Source organism: Temnothorax nylanderi, unplaced genomic scaffold (assembly GCF_030848795.1).
Source record: "Temnothorax nylanderi isolate EJ_2023f unplaced genomic scaffold, tnyl_v1.0 TNYL_tig0116_pilon, whole genome shotgun sequence".
Taxonomy (NCBI): Eukaryota; Metazoa; Arthropoda; class Insecta; order Hymenoptera; family Formicidae; genus Temnothorax; species Temnothorax nylanderi.
In genome coordinates this window covers 376,922-395,775 of record NW_027249178.1, presented here as the reverse complement: position 1 = coordinate 395,775, position 18,854 = coordinate 376,922, and the positions used below count along the sequence as shown (strand labels likewise).

Below are 18,854 nucleotides of genomic sequence, written 5' to 3'. Positions count from 1 at the left end.
TTATTTTATTTCGTTTGCTATTTTTTACTTGTGCCAGATTTATTGCTTATTTATTCCCGGGTAAAGCGACACTTTACGATTTACGTCATTATAGTACAAAATTTATTCGAGATATCTGAAGTTATTTTGAGCTTTTATGACGTTATAAGTTAGTGTTTTAGATATTACATATTTGAAATAATAGAAATAAGAAATGCACGACAAGAATTTTAAATAGTAAAATTAAAAAGTGCGCGATTACCATTTAATATTTATTATTTTGTACGCTATTATAATTTGGATATATTTGCATTTTGTACAGATTGATGTAGCTGAGCAACTCCGCTGCTGCGCATCGGTTCTGTGAGTCATAAATTTTCTTTAATTTTAAGGCAATGGATGCGTGAAAAAATTTATTGCATATGCACATGCATAAAATAACAAAGGAAAGGTTCGAACAGAACTGAGAAATTGAAAAGAAAAAGAATGTTATAATATAATTGTGATACTTTATATATCCACTTCCTTAAAATAAATATGCTACAGGTTAGCAAATATTCTTATTCCCGGATTAACACGCATACACGCATGCAAACGTGCACGCACATAAAAGAGAATGATAAATAATATTGCAACGGTTTTAATTCATACGCAAATTTCTTTACAACTAAGTATAATAACCAAACTATTAATATTATTAACTATTATTAATGCTTATCAATAATGTATGTAAATAGAATATAGTTTCGCTTCAATACATTGCAAGTAAAACCGACATATAAGAAGCTGAAGCCTTGACAATCTGAAACAGTATTATTTGATTATTACACGAACATTAATGTAGAAATTATGATAAATATTTAAATTTAATATAAAAAGTTGTTTGTTTGTCATTTGACTAATTGTTTTATTAATATATAACAATTTGAATATAACAGCAAATATTATTTGTTATTTAAAACAAATATATAAACATATAAATATCGAATAAAAAATATGCAGTATATTATAAAAATTAATTGACAGTAATATTTTATTTATATTTTACGAAGACATAACACATTTTGTATTTTTTATTGATTTTAGACAATTATTCGCTAAACAATCTTCAGCATAAAACTCGTAAAATGTTTCATGTACAAAACAAGTCTGAGATAGACTTACACTGCTAAATTGTTCCAAAGACAAATTCATTATCTTTCCAATTGTAATCGTTAATCGATTTTGCGACCTCATTATTAAGAGCAATATAATTCGACTGTCTTTGGAATTTGATTTGTACCAGAGGGAATTGTACGCAGCATCTCCAATACTTTTACTCTATTAAATAATGGATCTTGTAGCTTTTAGAAACAATTGTGTAATATTCTGCTTATTTATCAATATTAGTCCCAATGTCTAACCTTAGCGCTCAAGTATTCCCCAGCAAGACAAAATACGAACGTCTGCATATTCATAACCAAGTAAAATGAGACAGACTTGATTATACTTTCAGAGCCATCGGATCGACCAATCGACTAGAATTTTAAGAAATATTATAAGAACAAGAGAAAAGTGATAAAATAATAAAAAAAATAAAGGCACGGATTAATACTCTTCTACTCTGCAGATACCTACAACCTGATTTCTATAGTGTATATTCCTCTTAACCGCAAAATTAATCAAAACCGCTTACCGTGACAATTGTAAAACCCAAGAAGCACATAATCAAAGTATCCGATATGAACATCACCAACGCGACATACGAAAACAGATTTTCAATATGTTCTGAAAAGATGATAATTTTTTTGTGTTTTTGGATTATTTCTTTTATCATAGAACAACTCGGGCTGAGCTTCCTTTCCTTTGGAAAAATTTCCATCAAACTTTTACGAAGAATATCTATTTGACCGCTTATATGCAATATCTAAAATATATACGTTTCTCTCAACCGCTGTACTCAATAAAAGTCGCAAGTAAGAATATTGAATGTCTAAGTTAAATTTATGCTGCATAAAATCTTTTAAAATCTGAAAAACAGCACAACTGCTAATAAACTATTTTTGATAATGTGGGCAATACGTACATGCACACTCTGTCAATCAATTTATATTATGATCAATAAAATATCAAAAAATCAAATTTTATAAGTAATACAAATAATAATAGATAATACTAATAATATTAATAATAACATTTTGCGCAATATGACTTACCAGAGTTATGAGTAGAGCATTTATTAAACCCATTGCGTCGGAACACAGCAGCAAATGAAGAAACTGAATAATTATGATCGATTCATATACGAATCTTCGATTAGCGTCAAATGGCAAATCCATATCTAGAAGCAATCGTGTGGAAACGTTGGAGATTATGCCATTATCGGCGTGTTTTACGAGAATACCGCTGCTAAAAATAATTACAGATGTCGAATAAAGTATCACCGTTATGTTAGTGAAACGCTTCGACAGTTTGACATTGCTCGTTGTCGTGAACATACTGAATTTCGTGCTGGAACACTTTTCCCAGTCGATAGCCATTATCGTTAATATCTCGTTGAACGTTCTACAAATGATTTTCTTTGGTCATAATCGTGATAACGGCGGCAACGAAGCGTAAGGGTCGATTCAGACACAGCCGTGCCGTACCCGTACCGTATCCGTATCGTTAACATTAGACAAGGATGGAGACAATAGGAATCCTTGTCTAATGTTTCTGTTCCGTGCACGGTACGGATACGGCACGGCTGTGTCTGAATCGACCTTAATGCGAACCATCGGTGAAAAATTTATTGCTGTGCAATAAAAACTTTATCCATGCGAGAGAGAGAGTCCGCTTATTTCCTCTTTGCGTACAATAATAAATTTATTACAGCAATTTGTCATTATTTTAACTTTAATATTCACGTAGACAATTGTCAAATAATTTATATTATCAACTAAAGTAATTGTTGATTCAAGATGTAACACTAAATAAAGGTATGTAACTAACTTAGTGCTGTTAAATAACAATAATTAAATATAAATAAATTAAATATTTAAAGCAAATTTTTCACTGATAGTGCGTATCACTACGTGCCGTTGCGTATCTCACCGCTGCTTAAACCATAATATAATGAGTTTAATTGAAAATATTGTATACGCCATTGTTAGACTCAAGATGTTCATCATGTCGGAGAACTTGATCAAATAAAAATGATCTACGATATATCGATATTGAAAGGCTTGCTCGATTACGAGCATGACGGTCCAGAACAGTCGACGTAATAAAACGCACGATGTATTCGGCCAGACGCCAAAAATTTGTAGCCAAATTTCTATCACTTTGCTAACTGTATTCTCTACTTTCATATTTCTGTTATTATTATCCTCTTATTTTGCACCGTCAACATGCGTCGATTCTAATAAAAGAATTTTGAACGTTGTTACGAGAAACCTGATTGATTGTACGATATGCACAATGCGGTATCTCTGTACAAACTGAATGCTTGAAAGAGATGGCAAGAGTGGGGCTCACCCTCCCACGAGACATGGCTTATTAAATATTTTGATCGCAACGTTCGTAGATCGCGTGCAATCTCGAACGTGCAATTCTCGATATAAAAAAAAAGAAGTTTCCGGGTGGTCGACCTCTCCTTCTCGAATTCTCGGACAAAACGGTGGCGTGGAATGACGGTTAGTGCGTTATTTTCTTTAAAAATTCAAGCAACGGCAGATATCAACATGTGAATGTACATGGAGCATTGAACCATGTTCGACGACCGTAAGAAAAGTTTTGTATTTGCGTGCAGAAGGGAAAATATTTTAAGGAAGAGGAAAAATAGAAGAGGGGAAAGTTTCTCTTTCCGAAATATTATTTCCTTAATATCGAGAGATTTTCTCGCGCATTACGGTAAGTGCGGCGAGTGTGCGCGCGTTCGAAACTTATTCTTCTGAAATATGTTAGTCGCCCAATTTTGTATGAAACTCTGTTGCACGTCAGATGCAGTTGCGCGCAATAATCGTTAAGTAAGCCAGAAGCAGAAACGGGAAAATAAAGTGCTGAGTGAAATATATTCCAGTACCAACGGCGTTACTCGAAAACAAAACAAGTATATAATATATATTAAAAATATTGTCTACTATAATATCTATTTTGTGTTACTTCATCAAGCCTGAACTTCTCTCTGGTAAAACTGAATAAATAAAATCAAATTTATACAGTTAATAAAGAAAAAACACACGCGAGTGTCAGATGCGAAGTTGTGCACAACAGCCATGCTAAGTAATTCAAGACTTGAAGATGAGGGCTGGAAGTGCCAAGAGAAAGCGAAATTGCGAAAGTTTGTTTTACAATGCCTTTTCGCCGTAGATGAACAAACTAAAAACACTAGGAAAGAAACACTCGGGTTGACTTTGTCTTATTAATAGTATCGTGAAGAATATCCGTCGAAACGAGAAAAACTTTCGTCACGTACTTTTTGGTCTCATTTTAAGGACTGTAATATCCCTTTTTTGCGCGAGAGGACTGTACAAACAGTTTTAACTACTCGCAACTCGTAAAAGGAAGCTAAAGTAGTAGTAATATTTAGAAAAAAACTTTGTATATTTATTTTCTTGCTACTAAATTCTACTTTTCACTCAGTTTTGCGTCATGTTACAGCCGTTATACATTATTCTCTTCAGTACATTGCCAATAGTACTGATATATACGACAACGATGCCCTTACGATGCCTAAAATATTAAATCTATAATCTATATCTCTACATATATAAAATAGTAAAAAATTAAATAATACAATAATATGGAAAGAAATATAATTAAATAATAATATAATAACGATTGGAAACTAGATAAAGTTATTTGTAATATAATGCCACGCTAATTTTTGTATTTAAATTATTTCGATAATTAATAAATAAGAATAATGAATTTTGTTTCAAACTGTATGTTATTACTATAACAACATAGCAAAGTCTTGTTTTAATATTAATTAATATCTTAAAAAATAATTATTAGGATAAAGTCTGTTATAAATATTCGATTTCACATTACACACAAGACAGACAAATGCCAGAAAAATATCATAAGTTATATCTTACGCTAAATCGCTTCAAAGAAAGGTCGACGATTTTCCCACTTGTGATTGTCAATCTTTTCTGCGATCTCAGAATCAAAAATAATACAGTCCGACTTTCTTTGGCTGGAAAATCGTACCAGAGAGAATCGTACGCCGCACTTCCAATCATCATTTTGCTCTGAAAAGTGAAAAAATACGATATCCGCGAATTAATGAAGCTGCCATTGTTATCTCGACGCTAACCTTAACGCTCAGATATTCACCGGAGAAACAGTATATGAATGGATGCCTCGAGGTTCATCAAAATGTAGAATAACACTTTATTAAAATCGCTGCGGCATTGAGTGTGTCGAGCGACTGAAATTTCCATGTACGCAAACAGTAACTTAGTATGAGTTATTTGCACATTATACCTCCAGACATCTCTTCAGTGTTAATAATTATCAACAGTATTTTTCGACCCGATATGCAATATTTGTGTGTCTATTAGTAACGTCATCTTGGACTTGTTACTTACAGTGACGATAAAAAATCCTAAACAGCATATGATGATCGTGTCTGATAAAAGCATCATTAATGCGATGTACGGTGTAAAGAGTCTCGATATTTTCCGCAAATACAATAATACGCTGGTGCTTAATAATCAACGATCGTATTGTAACTTCGTTCGTCAATTCCGCCGGATATTTTGAAAAGATATTTGTTAACCATTCTCGGCTCTAAAATGTCTCGAGACTGTTTGCGTTAGCGGCGAGTACACCGGTGCTGTAAAAATACGGCGACCATTTGCATGCCGATGATTCGCCTCGAAGTACGGCGTGCATGAATCGCCGTATCCGTCATTACGCGCGAGTTACAGCGGCCCGAGGTATAATCCTGCTAGTCCGCGGATATCATTTGCAATAGATCGAAATATATTCTATGGAAGATTATGTGCACGTTCGCGTTAATATCCTGTTTCACTCTCGTCTAAGGTGAAATCAGACTAATTCTGAATTCGACTAATATTTCATTAAAGTATCAGAAATAAAACAGGCAACTTATAATAGGTACACAATCGTGCGTGTAAGAAAAAAAATGTACAAAAGAATCGTGTACAAAAAAAAAGAAGAAAATACTGCAGCTATAAATTTAGAAATAACGAATACACATGAACAATATATAGGGTGGATCCCCTTCTTTCCAAACTTTTGTTCACGATACAACTGTATGCCCTCGTTAAAAATGCAACATGCAAAGGAAAGGTGGAGCGCAGCTTCCACGAACTGCTTGTCGTGAGGTAAAATGTTTCGTTACTCTGCAAGGGAGTATAATTTGGGATTTCCCTGTGCTGGACGATCAGGAGAGAGGAAAACTAACAAGGGGAGTATCAACCCTGGTAATAATGGATTCTTTTCATTTTTATATATGTTGTAGGGGGTGTCCCCCTGTATACGTCAGTAAACGGAAAAGTCGCGACGGGCCTTAGTTTACGAGAAAATTAATTTAAAAAATATTTAAATATTTAAATTAATTTAAATAAAAATAATATTTTGGTGGATATCAAGTGAATTTTTCCGTTACATTTTTGTTTTGATGCGTCTTTTTTGTAAGAAAAAAGTGTATGCAAGATAATGGAGACAATTTTTATTTTATTTTAATCACATTTAACGTTTATTGTATTATACAGAACATGTTTCAGGATGGTACTTAACGATTTGTGTTTTCCGGTATCGTTATTAAAAAAACCGTGTGCTTGTCAAAACGTCGCTTTTATAAAATGTGCTTGGTGTTCTAAAAATTTATGTTTTTCTTGTTTTTACGATAAGTACCATCCTGAAACATGTTCTGTATAATACAATAAACGTTAAATGTGATTAAAATAAAATAAAAATTGTCTCCATTATCTTGCATACACTTTTTTCTTACAAAAAAGACGCATCAAAACAAAAATGTAACGGAAAAATTCACTTGATATCCACCAAAATATTATTTTTATTTAAATTAATTTAAATATTTAAATATTTTTTAAATTAATTTTCTCGTAAACTAAGGCCCGTCGCGACTTTTCCGTTTACTGACGTATACAGGGGGACACCCCCTACAACATATATAAAAATGAAAAGAATCCATTATTACCAGGGTTGATACTCCCCTTGTAAGACGTATCGCAGGAGTTCGTTGCGATGGAAAAACCAGTGTAAAGATCACAGTTGTAGCCTGCCAACTGTGCTTGCCAGAAAGCTCGGGCAGTTCAACGACGACGGTGCAGGATTACAGAACGACGGTATAAGCGAAGAAAAATTCAGTCAGCGGGAAATTGTTCCTTGTAACCGAGGCGAATACTCCATAATACTATATCACTCTATTTGTGTTTATTATTTTTACACTGCATTTTTAACATCTTAAGTTTTATTTCATATAATTTCGTTTAGTTATCTTAAGAATCTTCCAAATTAATTTTCGATTATTTAATATAAAAACGCTAGTAGATGATTAAATTAATCTCTCTTAAAATGGGGAATACGTTTATTCTGGTCATCATTTCGTTGTCCGACTCGGTAAAATACATCAATCTAAAATATCAACGATGTATTTATAACTCTGTCCTTGTGAACTACAGGCTAAATAAAGCCATCGCGAACAGGTACCTCGGTAAATCGATGCTCCGTTACTCCTGTTTGTCTATACGCGTACACTTGATGTGAAACTCCGCCTCTTTGAATAGAAAAATTGTTAACCGTGTAAACGACTGACGGTGATAAAAGTACTATATCCTTCTGCACGCGAAGATATAAGCGGCGTGCAGTTTAAGGCTTCAATACATTGCGTGTAACACCGACACGTATGACGCCGAAGCTTTCACGATCTGCAACATGATAGAAGCAATTACTGCCATCGTACGCGAACATCGTGCCACGACGAAACGACTACAGAACGTTGCTCGGCTGTCGAAACATCATTCACGTTAACAGCCTACCTACAGATATAGCTTTTCTAACGTTACTTTCATTACATATCTCTAATTTCCTTACGCCAGCGAATTGCTTGAGGGAAAGATCCATGACCTTTCCGACCGTGAGCGTCAAGTGCTTCTGCGATCTTATGATCATGAGCAGGACGTCTCGATTTTGATTTGGGTTCAGTTCGTACCAAAGCGATTCGTACGCCGCGTCGCCGATCTTTTGACTCTGAAATGTGCAATAAATCTTAGCACGTTGTATCACGAAATGCTTTGCGTGAAATACTGACTTTCGTACTGAGATACTCTCCGAGGAAGCAAAATATAAATGCCTCCATGCTCATAACAATGTAAAAGAACACGGACTTTATTAGCATAGACGATCCGCCCGGAACACCGATGGACTAAAAATTTCAAATATCTCATATTTCAAACGAGTTATGTTATTTCACGTGTTACTTACGATCACGATAAGAAATCCTAGACAACAAATAACCAGAGTGTTTGATACGAATTGTATTAGCGCGATATTTGAGAAAAAGGCCTCGATATTTTTCGAAAGAGAAATAATCTTTTGATGACGAATAATCAATATTTTCACGATGCTCTCGTTCACACCTCGCTTAATATCTTTTCGCGTGATTTCACTCAATTTTTGTCGCACGATGTCAATCTGTCCGCACACGTGAAGAACCTAAACGTCACGATATGCATTCATAATCAGTTTAAAGTGAAAACGGAAGCGTGTTTTCTTTGTTTATTCAAAAAATAAAATTGTGCTACAATTTTATTTTTTGAATAAAAGACAATGCAAATTATTATTAATATATTTATTATATTTGCTTTCTTAAATAGATTAAAGTCTATAAATTCCTTTTCTCTGCATATTCTGCATCGAAATTATTTTCTTTTGCGATTTCCAGAAACACCGACAAATTATGGAAAGACAGTCAAAACTTACCAGTGTTATCAGCAAGGAATTCATCACGCCTACCAAACTGGCTCCACTTGTCTGATGAACAAATTGTATAATAAGGACAACTATGTGTACCGATGTGCTCTTGATCTCAAAAGGCAATTCCATCTTAAGGATAAGCTCTCGAGTGTCAGTCTGATTGTTACTTTTGTACCTCAGCAATGTACCGGTTGCGTAAAGGAACACCGAGAGCGCATACAAGGTAATTATAAAGTTGGAGAATCGACGAGAAATGTACGCCATCCTAGTCATCATGTACTCGTCACAAACATCGCACTCCTTCCGATCCTCAATTACGCGCTCTATGATTACATTCAGCAGACTACAACGGATTTATAGAAATATTGATTTCGCGAGATGTTATTAGAGTTGTTGTGATTTAATAGCAAAAATTATATGAATTAAAGATTCTTTCTTTTGATTTATTACGACCTGGAATCTAGAACGAACCCGAGACATATTTACTTTGCGAATCGTATTTATAATTTCGTACCGCAACGAAGAAGCTTACCGAGCATTAAACGCAAAAATAATCAATTTGATGAGCAGAAGACTGTAAGCCAACGTTGCGCTTAATACGTCCATGAGGAGCAAAAGATCCTCATCGCCGAAATGCATAATCAAGTGTTGATATTGAAAGGTCTGAAACATTATCACCGAAGATATACAGAACACTCGGCGCAAAATTGCATACGACGTGCCCGGCCATACGCCGATCGCGCGAAGTCCGAACTCGATAGGGTGACACACGGTATTCACCGTTTCTGTGCCGTTATTCATTGACCCCCGATTAAATCAGTCTCACGGCACGATAGCACCAACGTGATTTAACATTAATACTTTAAGTTAACTCGACTTTCTTCTCCGTCTACGTTACAGAAAGATTGTAATCCCAAAAATGATATCAGTTTGCTAACACAAGATTAATATAAATGATCAGTAGGTACAGCGCACTCAGCTTAAGTAGCATCGAAATTCCAACACGATTGCCTTGACGTTATATTTTATATCGTCGTCAGTTAGAAAATGGGCGCTAAAATTTCTGACAGCATGATCGATAATTTAACTCAGCCACGGTTAACAGTCATCAGTGGATATGTGGTTGATCGGCGAGGCCTCAGTGAGAATGTAAAATTCTATGAGTTCTCTCAGTACTCAAGTAACCCCCACCTTACAGTTGCGATCAATAGAAATTACTTATCCATCGTATTTCCATCATATCTTTTCATATTCTCTTGTCTTTGAAATTGTGAGTAAATAATCAGACATTTCGATGATTATACCACAATTGCAAAAAAAAGAACAGGCAGAGATAGCCACGGAGAACTTCTACACCCTCGTGTACGGTCTCTGTCCGTTATTTGCATTAAAAATGCAAAGCAAACGTTCGTCAGCGTGTATGTCGATCCTAACAAATTTCAGTATCAGCTCAACGCCGTAATTCAGTACAATCGAGGTATGAACAGGAGATATCATAAATGTGAGGGCTGATTTTAACTGAGCTCTCTTTCTGCTCGAAGATGAAGTGGATACTAGGATAAATCCCGGTATGCCATAAAATAATTTCAATAACGCTAAAATAAATTTTTAAATATTTATGATAAAAAATATATAGAAAATGTAATAAAACTGCAATTAATATACATTATGTATATCAATAATCACTCTAATAATCATATATGTATGTCAATAATCACTCTAATAATCAATATACATACATATTTAAACAATAAACTAGTTATATTTTGTTCTCCGATTTGATTATGAAATATATATAAAATTTAAAAAATATATAAAACGACTTTAATTATATTTCTCATAAGCATATATATATTTACATATCTAATTGTTTCAAATATATGCGTGGGCGCACACACACACATGTACAACACATAAAACACACATCAAATTTTCCAAGTTTAATTTTTAACTTTGTAACTTAAAGCAGCGCTAAATAATTAAATATTCAATTAAATACTTTTATTTTATTATTATCAGCTTTAAAAAAGGTACATCGACCGAGAAGATCAACTTCACATTGTTCATCACAAATCAATACTTTAATAATGTCCTTCTACTCTTATACACACATATACCTGATGTGAAACCCCATCGAGTCTCTGAATAGGAAAATTGCTAATCGTAACTGGCTGGCGGTAGTAAAAGTACTATATCCTTCTGCACGCGAAGATATAAGCGGAGCATAAAGTATGTTTAGGCTTCAATACATCGCATGTAACACCGACATGTATGACGCTGAGGCTCTTATGATCTACAACATGATAGAGAAGTAATTACGGTCATCGTACGCGAACACTATGCCGCGATGAAGCAACTAGAGGTCGTCACTCGGTCATGTCAAAATATAAAATTCTACGGCACAAGTACACTTCTATTTAGCTACTTTTACTTCAATAAATCCTTACGCTGGTAAATTGCTTTAGCGAGAGATTCGCGATCTTTCCGATCGTGAGCGTCAAATACTTCTGTGATCTTACAATTATAATTAGGATATCTCGACTCTGAATTGGATTCAATTCGTACCAAAGCACTTCATAAGCGGCGTCGCCGATCATCTTACTCTAAAATAATTTTTGTTGTAAAACGGTGTATCATGTCCAATATACATGTCATATTACATACTGACTTTCGTAGTAAGATATTCTCCAAGAAAGCAATATACAAATGCCATCACATTGAATAGAATGTAAAAGAACACGGACTTTACTAGCATAGGCGTTCCGCCTGGGACACCAATGGACTAAAAATTTTAAATATCTTATGTTTCGAATAAGTTATGTTGTTTCACGTGTACTTACGATCACAATGACAAATCCTAGGGAACAGAGGACCAAAGTGTTCGACACAAATTGTACTAATGCTATACTCGAGAAGAGAGCCTCAATATTCTCGGAGAAGGAGATAATCTTCTGATGCCGAACGATTAGCATTTTTGCAATATTTTTGTTTATGTTTTGTTTGATGTCCTTCCGTGTGATTTCACTCAGTTTTTGTCGCATTATATCAATCTGTCCACACACATGAAGAACCTAAATCATCCAATTCAATTTAACATCTTGTGTAGTAAAAACGTTTTGTTTATCTTTTATTTTTTTTATATTTAATATAAATGTGTCTAATTTCTTGATTTTTAAAAACTTAAGTTTCTAAAGAAATTAAATAATAAAATTTCAACATATTTTAATAATTATTGTATTTTTATTTTTACTTATTTATCTGTATATATTTTTAGTAATCTTAAAAAAAAGAGTGAAATCTAAGAAAAAGAATTTTATTTAATAATATATTTTATATATAATAATGTATCTGTTTAATATTTTTAAGACAATTTAAGTCCTTAAATCATTTTTCATGATGTTAAGGAGGTTCTACAGATAATGGATGTATCTAAAAATTGGAAAAAAACTTTATGGACGTATAAAGTAAGATGCGAGAAAAGTGCTCAAAAAATTTTAGCATCGGTTATCGTGTAAAAATTTGCAAAAATGAATTTTGAAATCACAGTTTTAACATGAGCTCTTATGGCAAAAGGGTTCCCGGAGACAGGAAACGAGATATTAATTATATGAAGGCGGCCTACCAGAGATTCAAAAAACGGAGCTCTTATAGATCTTAATCTAAGCTTTTCAGAAATATCGAGAAAAACAAGGGTTATCGTGTAAAATTTTGTGATATTGGCTATTGAAACAGGCCATATCACAGTTCACGTAGCGTGCTTCGAATAACAAGGGAGATTTAACAACGTCGCAGCGACTGCACCTCACATAACCTTTTATCTGTCAATGATTTTTGGGCATTTTCCATTCGAAGAACAACTTTCTTTTTAGCGAATTTTCCTCTTTTGACACCACGTAAGACTCTATCCTTATTTCTCCATGAATTGGTCGGGCTTGGAGGAGTCATTGTAAATTTATAAAAGTAAACGCAGTCACTGACTAGAAAAGGACCACGCTTATATGAGCAGAACAGCGAGACTCAAGTTCGTGACGTTATCACATTTTCTCGCATGTATAAGAAGCCGGAGTCAAAGGAGCACTTACACGATATTTTTAATTATTCCTTGCTTCGACTAATACGGGTATGATATAAGCTCTAACATCATCAAAATTCATGAAAATATTTTATGAATACTTAGAATTGATGAATTTGAAGATTTTCTCTTCATCTCTCGACTGACTAGAGAGTACCTGTAGAACCTCCTTAAATATAATTATTCTTCTTTCGTAATTTTTAGAAAAGTTACGAAAAGACATACGAACTTACCAGTGTCAGGAGTAAGCAATATAGCACAGCCACCAAACTGGCCGTGCTTACTTGGTGAACGAACTGCGTAACGAGAATGGTAAAATATACCGATGTGCTTTCAATTTTGAAAGGTAACTCCATCTTAAGAATAAGCTCTCGAGAATCGGTTTGATTGCTGCTTTCGTTCCTCAACAACGTGCCGATCGCATAGAAGATTACCGACATCGCGTGCGAACCGATTATCAAATTGGAGAACCAGCGGGAGATGTAGGCCATTCTATTCATCGTGCATTTGTTCGAAACATCGCGCTCCTTCCAATCCTCGACCATGTGTACTATGAGATCGTCCAGCAAACTATAATGAGTTATTCAAAAAAAATATTGACCGACATGAAATTGCATTCGCGAAATATTACCGAAAATATACAAATCAACGCAGATTTGCAAATTAATTTTGCCAATTAATCAAAACATTTTCTTTCTTGCGATTATTAGCTTGAGATCTAAAATAAAGGATCAACGATGTGCTTATTTTATGGCTGTACTTGATTTTGTACTCAACGTACCTACATTGTGACGAAGAAGCTTACCGAACGTTAAATAAGATAATAATCATGTTGATAAGCAGAAGACTATAAGCCAGGGTTGCGCTCATCACGTCCATGAGGAGAAAAATGTTAGTCTCGGCGAAGTGCATGATCAAGTATCGATATTGCAAGGTCTGAAATACCACCATCGAAAATATGCAGCAGACTCTGCGCAAAATTGCATAGGATGTACCCGGCCATACACCCATCACGCGAAGACCGAACTCCACGGAGCGACATACAACATTCACCGATTTTATTTCGTTATTCATTGATCCCGAATAAGTCTATTTTGCAGCACCAACGTGGTTTATTATTAACTCTACTTATTTTTCTTTTCTTTTTTGTCTACATTATAAGTGAGAATATCATCCAGAAGAAGATATCAATTGGCTAACGTAACAGCACTTAGTCTAAACTTAGATCGGTGCAACACAGCTTAAGATTTTGCCACTAAAACAATACTGAAACTTCCTTCGATTTCGTAGAGTTAAAAGGCAAACTTCGCCGAAACTTCCAACTACATAATCGATAGTCTTAACTTGACTTCCTCTCTAGATATGATCGGCCGAGAGGTCTCAGTGAGATTGTAAAATTCTATGAGTTCAGTACTCAAGTAACCCCCACCTTACAGTTGTGATCAATAGAAATTACTTATCCATCGTATTTCCATCATATCTTTTCATATTCTCTTGTCTTAGAAATTGCGAGTAAATAATCAGACATTTCGATGATTATACCACAGTTGCAAAAAAAAAAAAAAAGAAACAGGCAGAGATAGCCACGGAGAACTTCTACACCCTCGTGTACGGTCTCTGTCCGTTATTTACATTAAAAATGCAAAGCAAACGTTCGTCAGCGTATGTCGATGCTAACAAATTTCAGTCTTATGCAGCTCAACGCCGTAATTCAGTACAATCGGGGTATGAACAGGAGATATCATAAATGTGAGGGCTGATTTTAACTGAGCTCTCTTTCTGCTCGAAGATGAAGTGGATACTAGGATAAATCCCGGTATGCCATAAAATAATTTCAATAACGCTAAAATAAATTTATACTTATTTATGATAAACAATATATAGAAAATGTAATAAAACTCCAATTAATATACATATATGTATATCAATATAATAATCAATATACATACATATTTAAACAATAAACTAGTTATATTTTGTTCTGCGATTTGATTATGAAATATATATAAAATTTTAAAAATATATAAAATAATTTTAATAATATTTCTCATATGCATATATATATTTACATATCTAATTGTTTCAAATATATGCGTGGGCGCACACACACATATGGGCAATTCCACGTCAAATCGGACAAGATTTGACCTCGTATTTTTTAAATCGATTGAAACTTTTTTTTACATGAAATATACATAAAATAAGCAGATACGTATTTTTTTGTTTGTCAGAAAAATTTTTTTTACAAAAGTTATAAACAATACAATTTTCGTCAAAAATAAAGAAGTCGTCTATTTTACAAATTAATATCTCTGGTTATATTTGTCGTAGAGAAATATTCAAAAAACCATTTTAAAGCTAAGAAGGCAATCTTTGAAAAAAAAATAGTTTAAGTTACAAGAAATTGCAAATTCCAATTGTTATAAGCAATTGAAATGCTTAATTAATTTTTTCACTAAAAAGTACCTTTTTAAAAATTTTTTAAATAATGCTATCTTATTCTTTATTTCATTCTGAAAGTACACATATTTTTCTTTTTATGGAGAAACGCGATGGATTCTATTTTTTATATAATTTTAATGACTGAGGCGCCGCGAAAATACAGGTGGCGAAGTAATCGACGGCATCGATGCGCCGCGCTACTTGGTCGAACTAGAGACGCGTGCACAGCGCGACGCGGCGCGGCGCGGCGCCTCAGTCATTAAAATTGTATAAAAAATAGAATCCATCGTTTCTCCATAAAAAGAAAAATATGTGTACTTTCAGAATGAAATAAAGAATAAGATAGCATTATTTAAAAAATTTTTAAAAAGGTACTTTTTAGTGAAAAAATTAATTAAACATTTCAATTGCTTATAACAATTTGAATTTGCAATTTCTTGTAACTTGAACTATTTTTTTTTCAAAGATTGCCTTCTTAGCTTTAAAATGCTTTTTTGAATATTTCTCTACGACAAATATAACCAGAGATATTAATTTGTAAAGTAGACGACTTCTTCATTTTTGACAAAAATTGTATTGTTTATAACTTTTGTAAAAAAATTTTTTCGGACAAACAAAAAAATACGTATCTGCTTATTTTATGTATATTTCATGTAAAAAAAGTTTCAATCAATTTAAAAAATACAAAGTCAAATCTTGTCCGATTTGACGTGGAATTACCCATATACAACACATAAAACACACATCAAATTTTCCAAGTTTAATTTTTAACTTTGTAACTTAAAGCAGCGCTAAATAATTAAATATTCAATTAAATACTTTTATTTTATTATTATCAGCTTCAAAAAAGGTACATCGACCGAGAAGATCAACTTCACATTGTTCATCACAAATCAATACTAATGTCTTTCTACTCTTATACACACATATACCTGATGTGAAACCCCATGGAGTTTCTGAATAGGAAAATTGCTAATCACGTAACCGGCTGGCGATTGTAAAACTATATCCTTCTGCACGCGAAGATATAAGCGGAGCATAAAGTAAGTTTAGGCTTCAATACATCGCATGTAACACCGACATGTATGACGCTGAGGCTTTTATGATCTACAACATGATAGAGAAGCAATTACGGTCATCGTACGCGAACACTATGCCGCGATGAAGCAACTAGAGGTCGTTACTTGGTCATGTCAAAATATAAAATTCTACGGCACAAGTACACTTCTATTTAGCTACTTTTACTTTAATAAATCCTTACGCTGGTAAATTGCTTTAGCGAGAGATTCGCGACCTTTCCGATCGTGAGCGTCAAATACTTCTGTGATCTTACAATTATAAATAGGGTATCTCGACTCTGAATTGGATTCAATTCGTACCAAAGCGCTTCATAAGCGGCGTCGCCGATCATCTTACTCTAAAATAATTTTTGTTGTAAAACGGTGTATCATGTCCAATATACATGTCATATTACATACTGACTTTCGTAGTAAGATATTCTCCAAGAAAGCAAAATACAAATGCCTCCACATTGATTAGAATGTAAAAGAACACGGACTTTACTAGCATAGGCGTTCCGCCTGGGACACCAATGGACTAAAAATTTTAAATATCTTATGTTTCGAATAAGATATGTTGTTTCACGTGTACTTACGATCACAATGACAAATCCTAGGGAACAGAGGACCAAAGTGTTCGACACAAATTGTACTAATGCTATACTCGAGAAGAGAGCCTCAATATTCTCGGAGAAGGAGATAATCTTCTGATGCCGAACGATTAGCATTTTTGCAATACTTTTGTTTACGTTTTGTTCGATGTCCTTCCGCGTGATTTCACTCAGTTTTTGCCGCATTATATCAATCTGTCCACACACATGAAGAACCTAAATCATCCAATTCAATTTAACATCTTGTGTAGTAAAAACGTTTTGTTTATCTTTTATTTTTTTTATATTTAATATAAATGTGTCTAATTTCTTGATTTTTAAAAACTTAAGTTTCTAAAGAAATTAAATAATAAAATTTCAACATATTTTAATAATTATTGTATTTTTATTTTTACTTATTTATCTGTATATATTTTTCGTAGTCTTAAAGTAATCTTAAAAAAAAGTGAAATCTAAGAAAAAGAATTTTATTTAATAATATATTATATATAATTTATATAATAATGTATATGTTTAATAATATATTTTTAAGACAATTTAAGTCCATAAATCATTTTTCATGATATTAAATATAATTATTTTTCTTTTGTAATTTTTAGAAAAATTACGAAAAGACATACAAACTTACCAGTGTCAGCAGTAAGCAATTTAGTACAGCCACTAAACTGGCCGCGCTTATTTGGTGAACGAACTGCGTAACGAGAATGGTAAAATATACCGATGTGCTTTCAATTTTGAAAGGTAACTCCATCTTAAGAATAAGCTCTCGAGAATCGGTTTGATTGCTGGTTTCGTTCCTCAACAACGTGCCGATCGCATAGAAGATTACCGACATCGCGTGCGAACCGATTATCAAATTGGAGAACCAGCGAGAGATGTAAGCCATTCTGTTCATCGTGCATTCGTTCGAAACATCGCGCTCCTTCCAATCCTCGACCATGTGTACTATGAGATCGTCCAGCAAACTATATAATGAGTTATTCAAAAAAAATATTGACCGACATGAAATTGCATTCGCGAAATATTACCGAAAATATACGAATCAATGCCGATTTGCAAATTAATTTTGCCAATTAATCAAAACATTTTCTTTCTTGCGATTATTAGCTTGAGATCTAGAATAAAGGATCAACGATGTGCTTATTTTATGGCTGTACTTGATTTTGTACTCGACGTACCTACATTATGACGAAGAAGCTTACCGAACGTTAAATACGATAACAATAATTTTGATAAGCAGAAGACTATAAGCCAGGGTTGCGCTCATCACGTCCATGAGGAGAAAAATGTTAGTCTCGGCGAAGTGCATGATCAAGTATCGATATTGAAAGGTCTGAAACACCACCATCGAAAATATGCAGCAGACTCTGTGCAAAATTGCATAGGACGTACCCGGCCATACACCTATCACGCGAAGACCGAACTCCACGGAGCGACATACAACATTCACCGATTTTTTTTCGTTATTCATTGATCCCGAATAAGTCTATTTTGCAGCACGATCACCAACGTGGTTTACCATTAACTCTACTTATTTCTTTTTCCTTTTCTGTTTACATTATAAGCGAGAATATCATCCAGAAGAAGATATCAATTGGCTAACGTAACAGCACTTAGTCTAAACTTAGATCGGTGCAACACAGCTTAAGATTTTGCCACTAAAACAGCAATACTGAAACTTCCTTCGATTTCGTAGAGTTAAAAGGCAAACTTCGCCGAAACTTCCAACTACATAATCGATAGTCTTAACTTGACTTC

General features: G+C 33.8%; 2 protein-coding genes and 1 long non-coding RNA gene across 3 annotated transcripts; all 3 read right to left on the bottom strand.

The window, feature by feature from the left end:
* Nucleotides 1-481: 481 nt before the first annotated feature.
* On the bottom strand, nucleotides 482-9,714 carry LOC139776326 (uncharacterized). Its single transcript, XM_071712898.1, has 11 exons — nucleotides 9,446-9,714; nucleotides 8,920-9,256; nucleotides 8,422-8,652; nucleotides 8,249-8,362; nucleotides 8,004-8,187; nucleotides 3,052-3,328; nucleotides 2,175-2,523; nucleotides 1,655-1,885; nucleotides 1,383-1,496; nucleotides 1,144-1,299; nucleotides 482-781 (listed from the first exon to the last, which is right to left on the bottom strand). Exons 1-11 carry the CDS (start codon nucleotides 9,712-9,714, stop codon nucleotides 731-733), a joined length of 2,313 nt encoding a protein of 770 aa, XP_071568999.1. The 3' UTR covers nucleotides 482-730.
* On the bottom strand, nucleotides 7,357-7,929 carry LOC139776292 (uncharacterized). Its single transcript, XR_011719054.1, has 2 exons — nucleotides 7,648-7,929; nucleotides 7,357-7,572 (listed from the first exon to the last, which is right to left on the bottom strand). It is a non-coding gene; the product is annotated as an uncharacterized lncRNA (long non-coding RNA).
* A 1,185-nt stretch (nucleotides 9,715-10,899) lies between the features above and the next one.
* LOC139776325 (uncharacterized) lies at nucleotides 10,900-18,567 on the bottom strand. Its single transcript, XM_071712897.1, has 9 exons — nucleotides 18,299-18,567; nucleotides 17,725-18,061; nucleotides 17,082-17,312; nucleotides 16,910-17,023; nucleotides 16,689-16,844; nucleotides 11,754-11,984; nucleotides 11,582-11,695; nucleotides 11,361-11,516; nucleotides 10,900-11,206 (listed from the first exon to the last, which is right to left on the bottom strand). Exons 1-9 carry the CDS (start codon nucleotides 18,565-18,567, stop codon nucleotides 11,156-11,158), a joined length of 1,659 nt encoding a protein of 552 aa, XP_071568998.1. The 3' UTR covers nucleotides 10,900-11,155.
* Nucleotides 18,568-18,854: the final 287 nt, after the last annotated feature.

Bases quoted from the DNA above. Each gene is read 5' to 3' on its own strand.
- LOC139776326 (XM_071712898.1), bottom strand. From the start codon at position 9,714: ATGAATAACGGCACAGAAACGGTGAATACCGTGTGTCACCCTATCGAG. The intron at 8,653-8,919 runs GTAAGTTTTGAC...CGTGACGTTTAG, and splicing joins ATTCCTTGCTGATAACACTG to GTTCTTCACGTGTGCGGACA. The intron at 1,497-1,654 runs GTAAGCGGTTTT...TTAAAATTCTAG, and splicing joins TGGGTTTTACAATTGTCACG to TCGATTGGTCGATCCGATGG.
- LOC139776325 (XM_071712897.1), bottom strand. From the start codon at position 18,567: ATGAATAACGAAAAAAAATCGGTGAATGTTGTATGTCGCTCCGTGGAG. The intron at 16,845-16,909 runs GTCAGTATGTAA...AAATTATTTTAG, and splicing joins GAGAATATCTTACTACGAAA to AGTAAGATGATCGGCGACGC. The intron at 11,985-16,688 runs GTAAGGATTTAT...TGGATGATTTAG, and splicing joins CGCTAAAGCAATTTACCAGC to GTTCTTCATGTGTGTGGACA.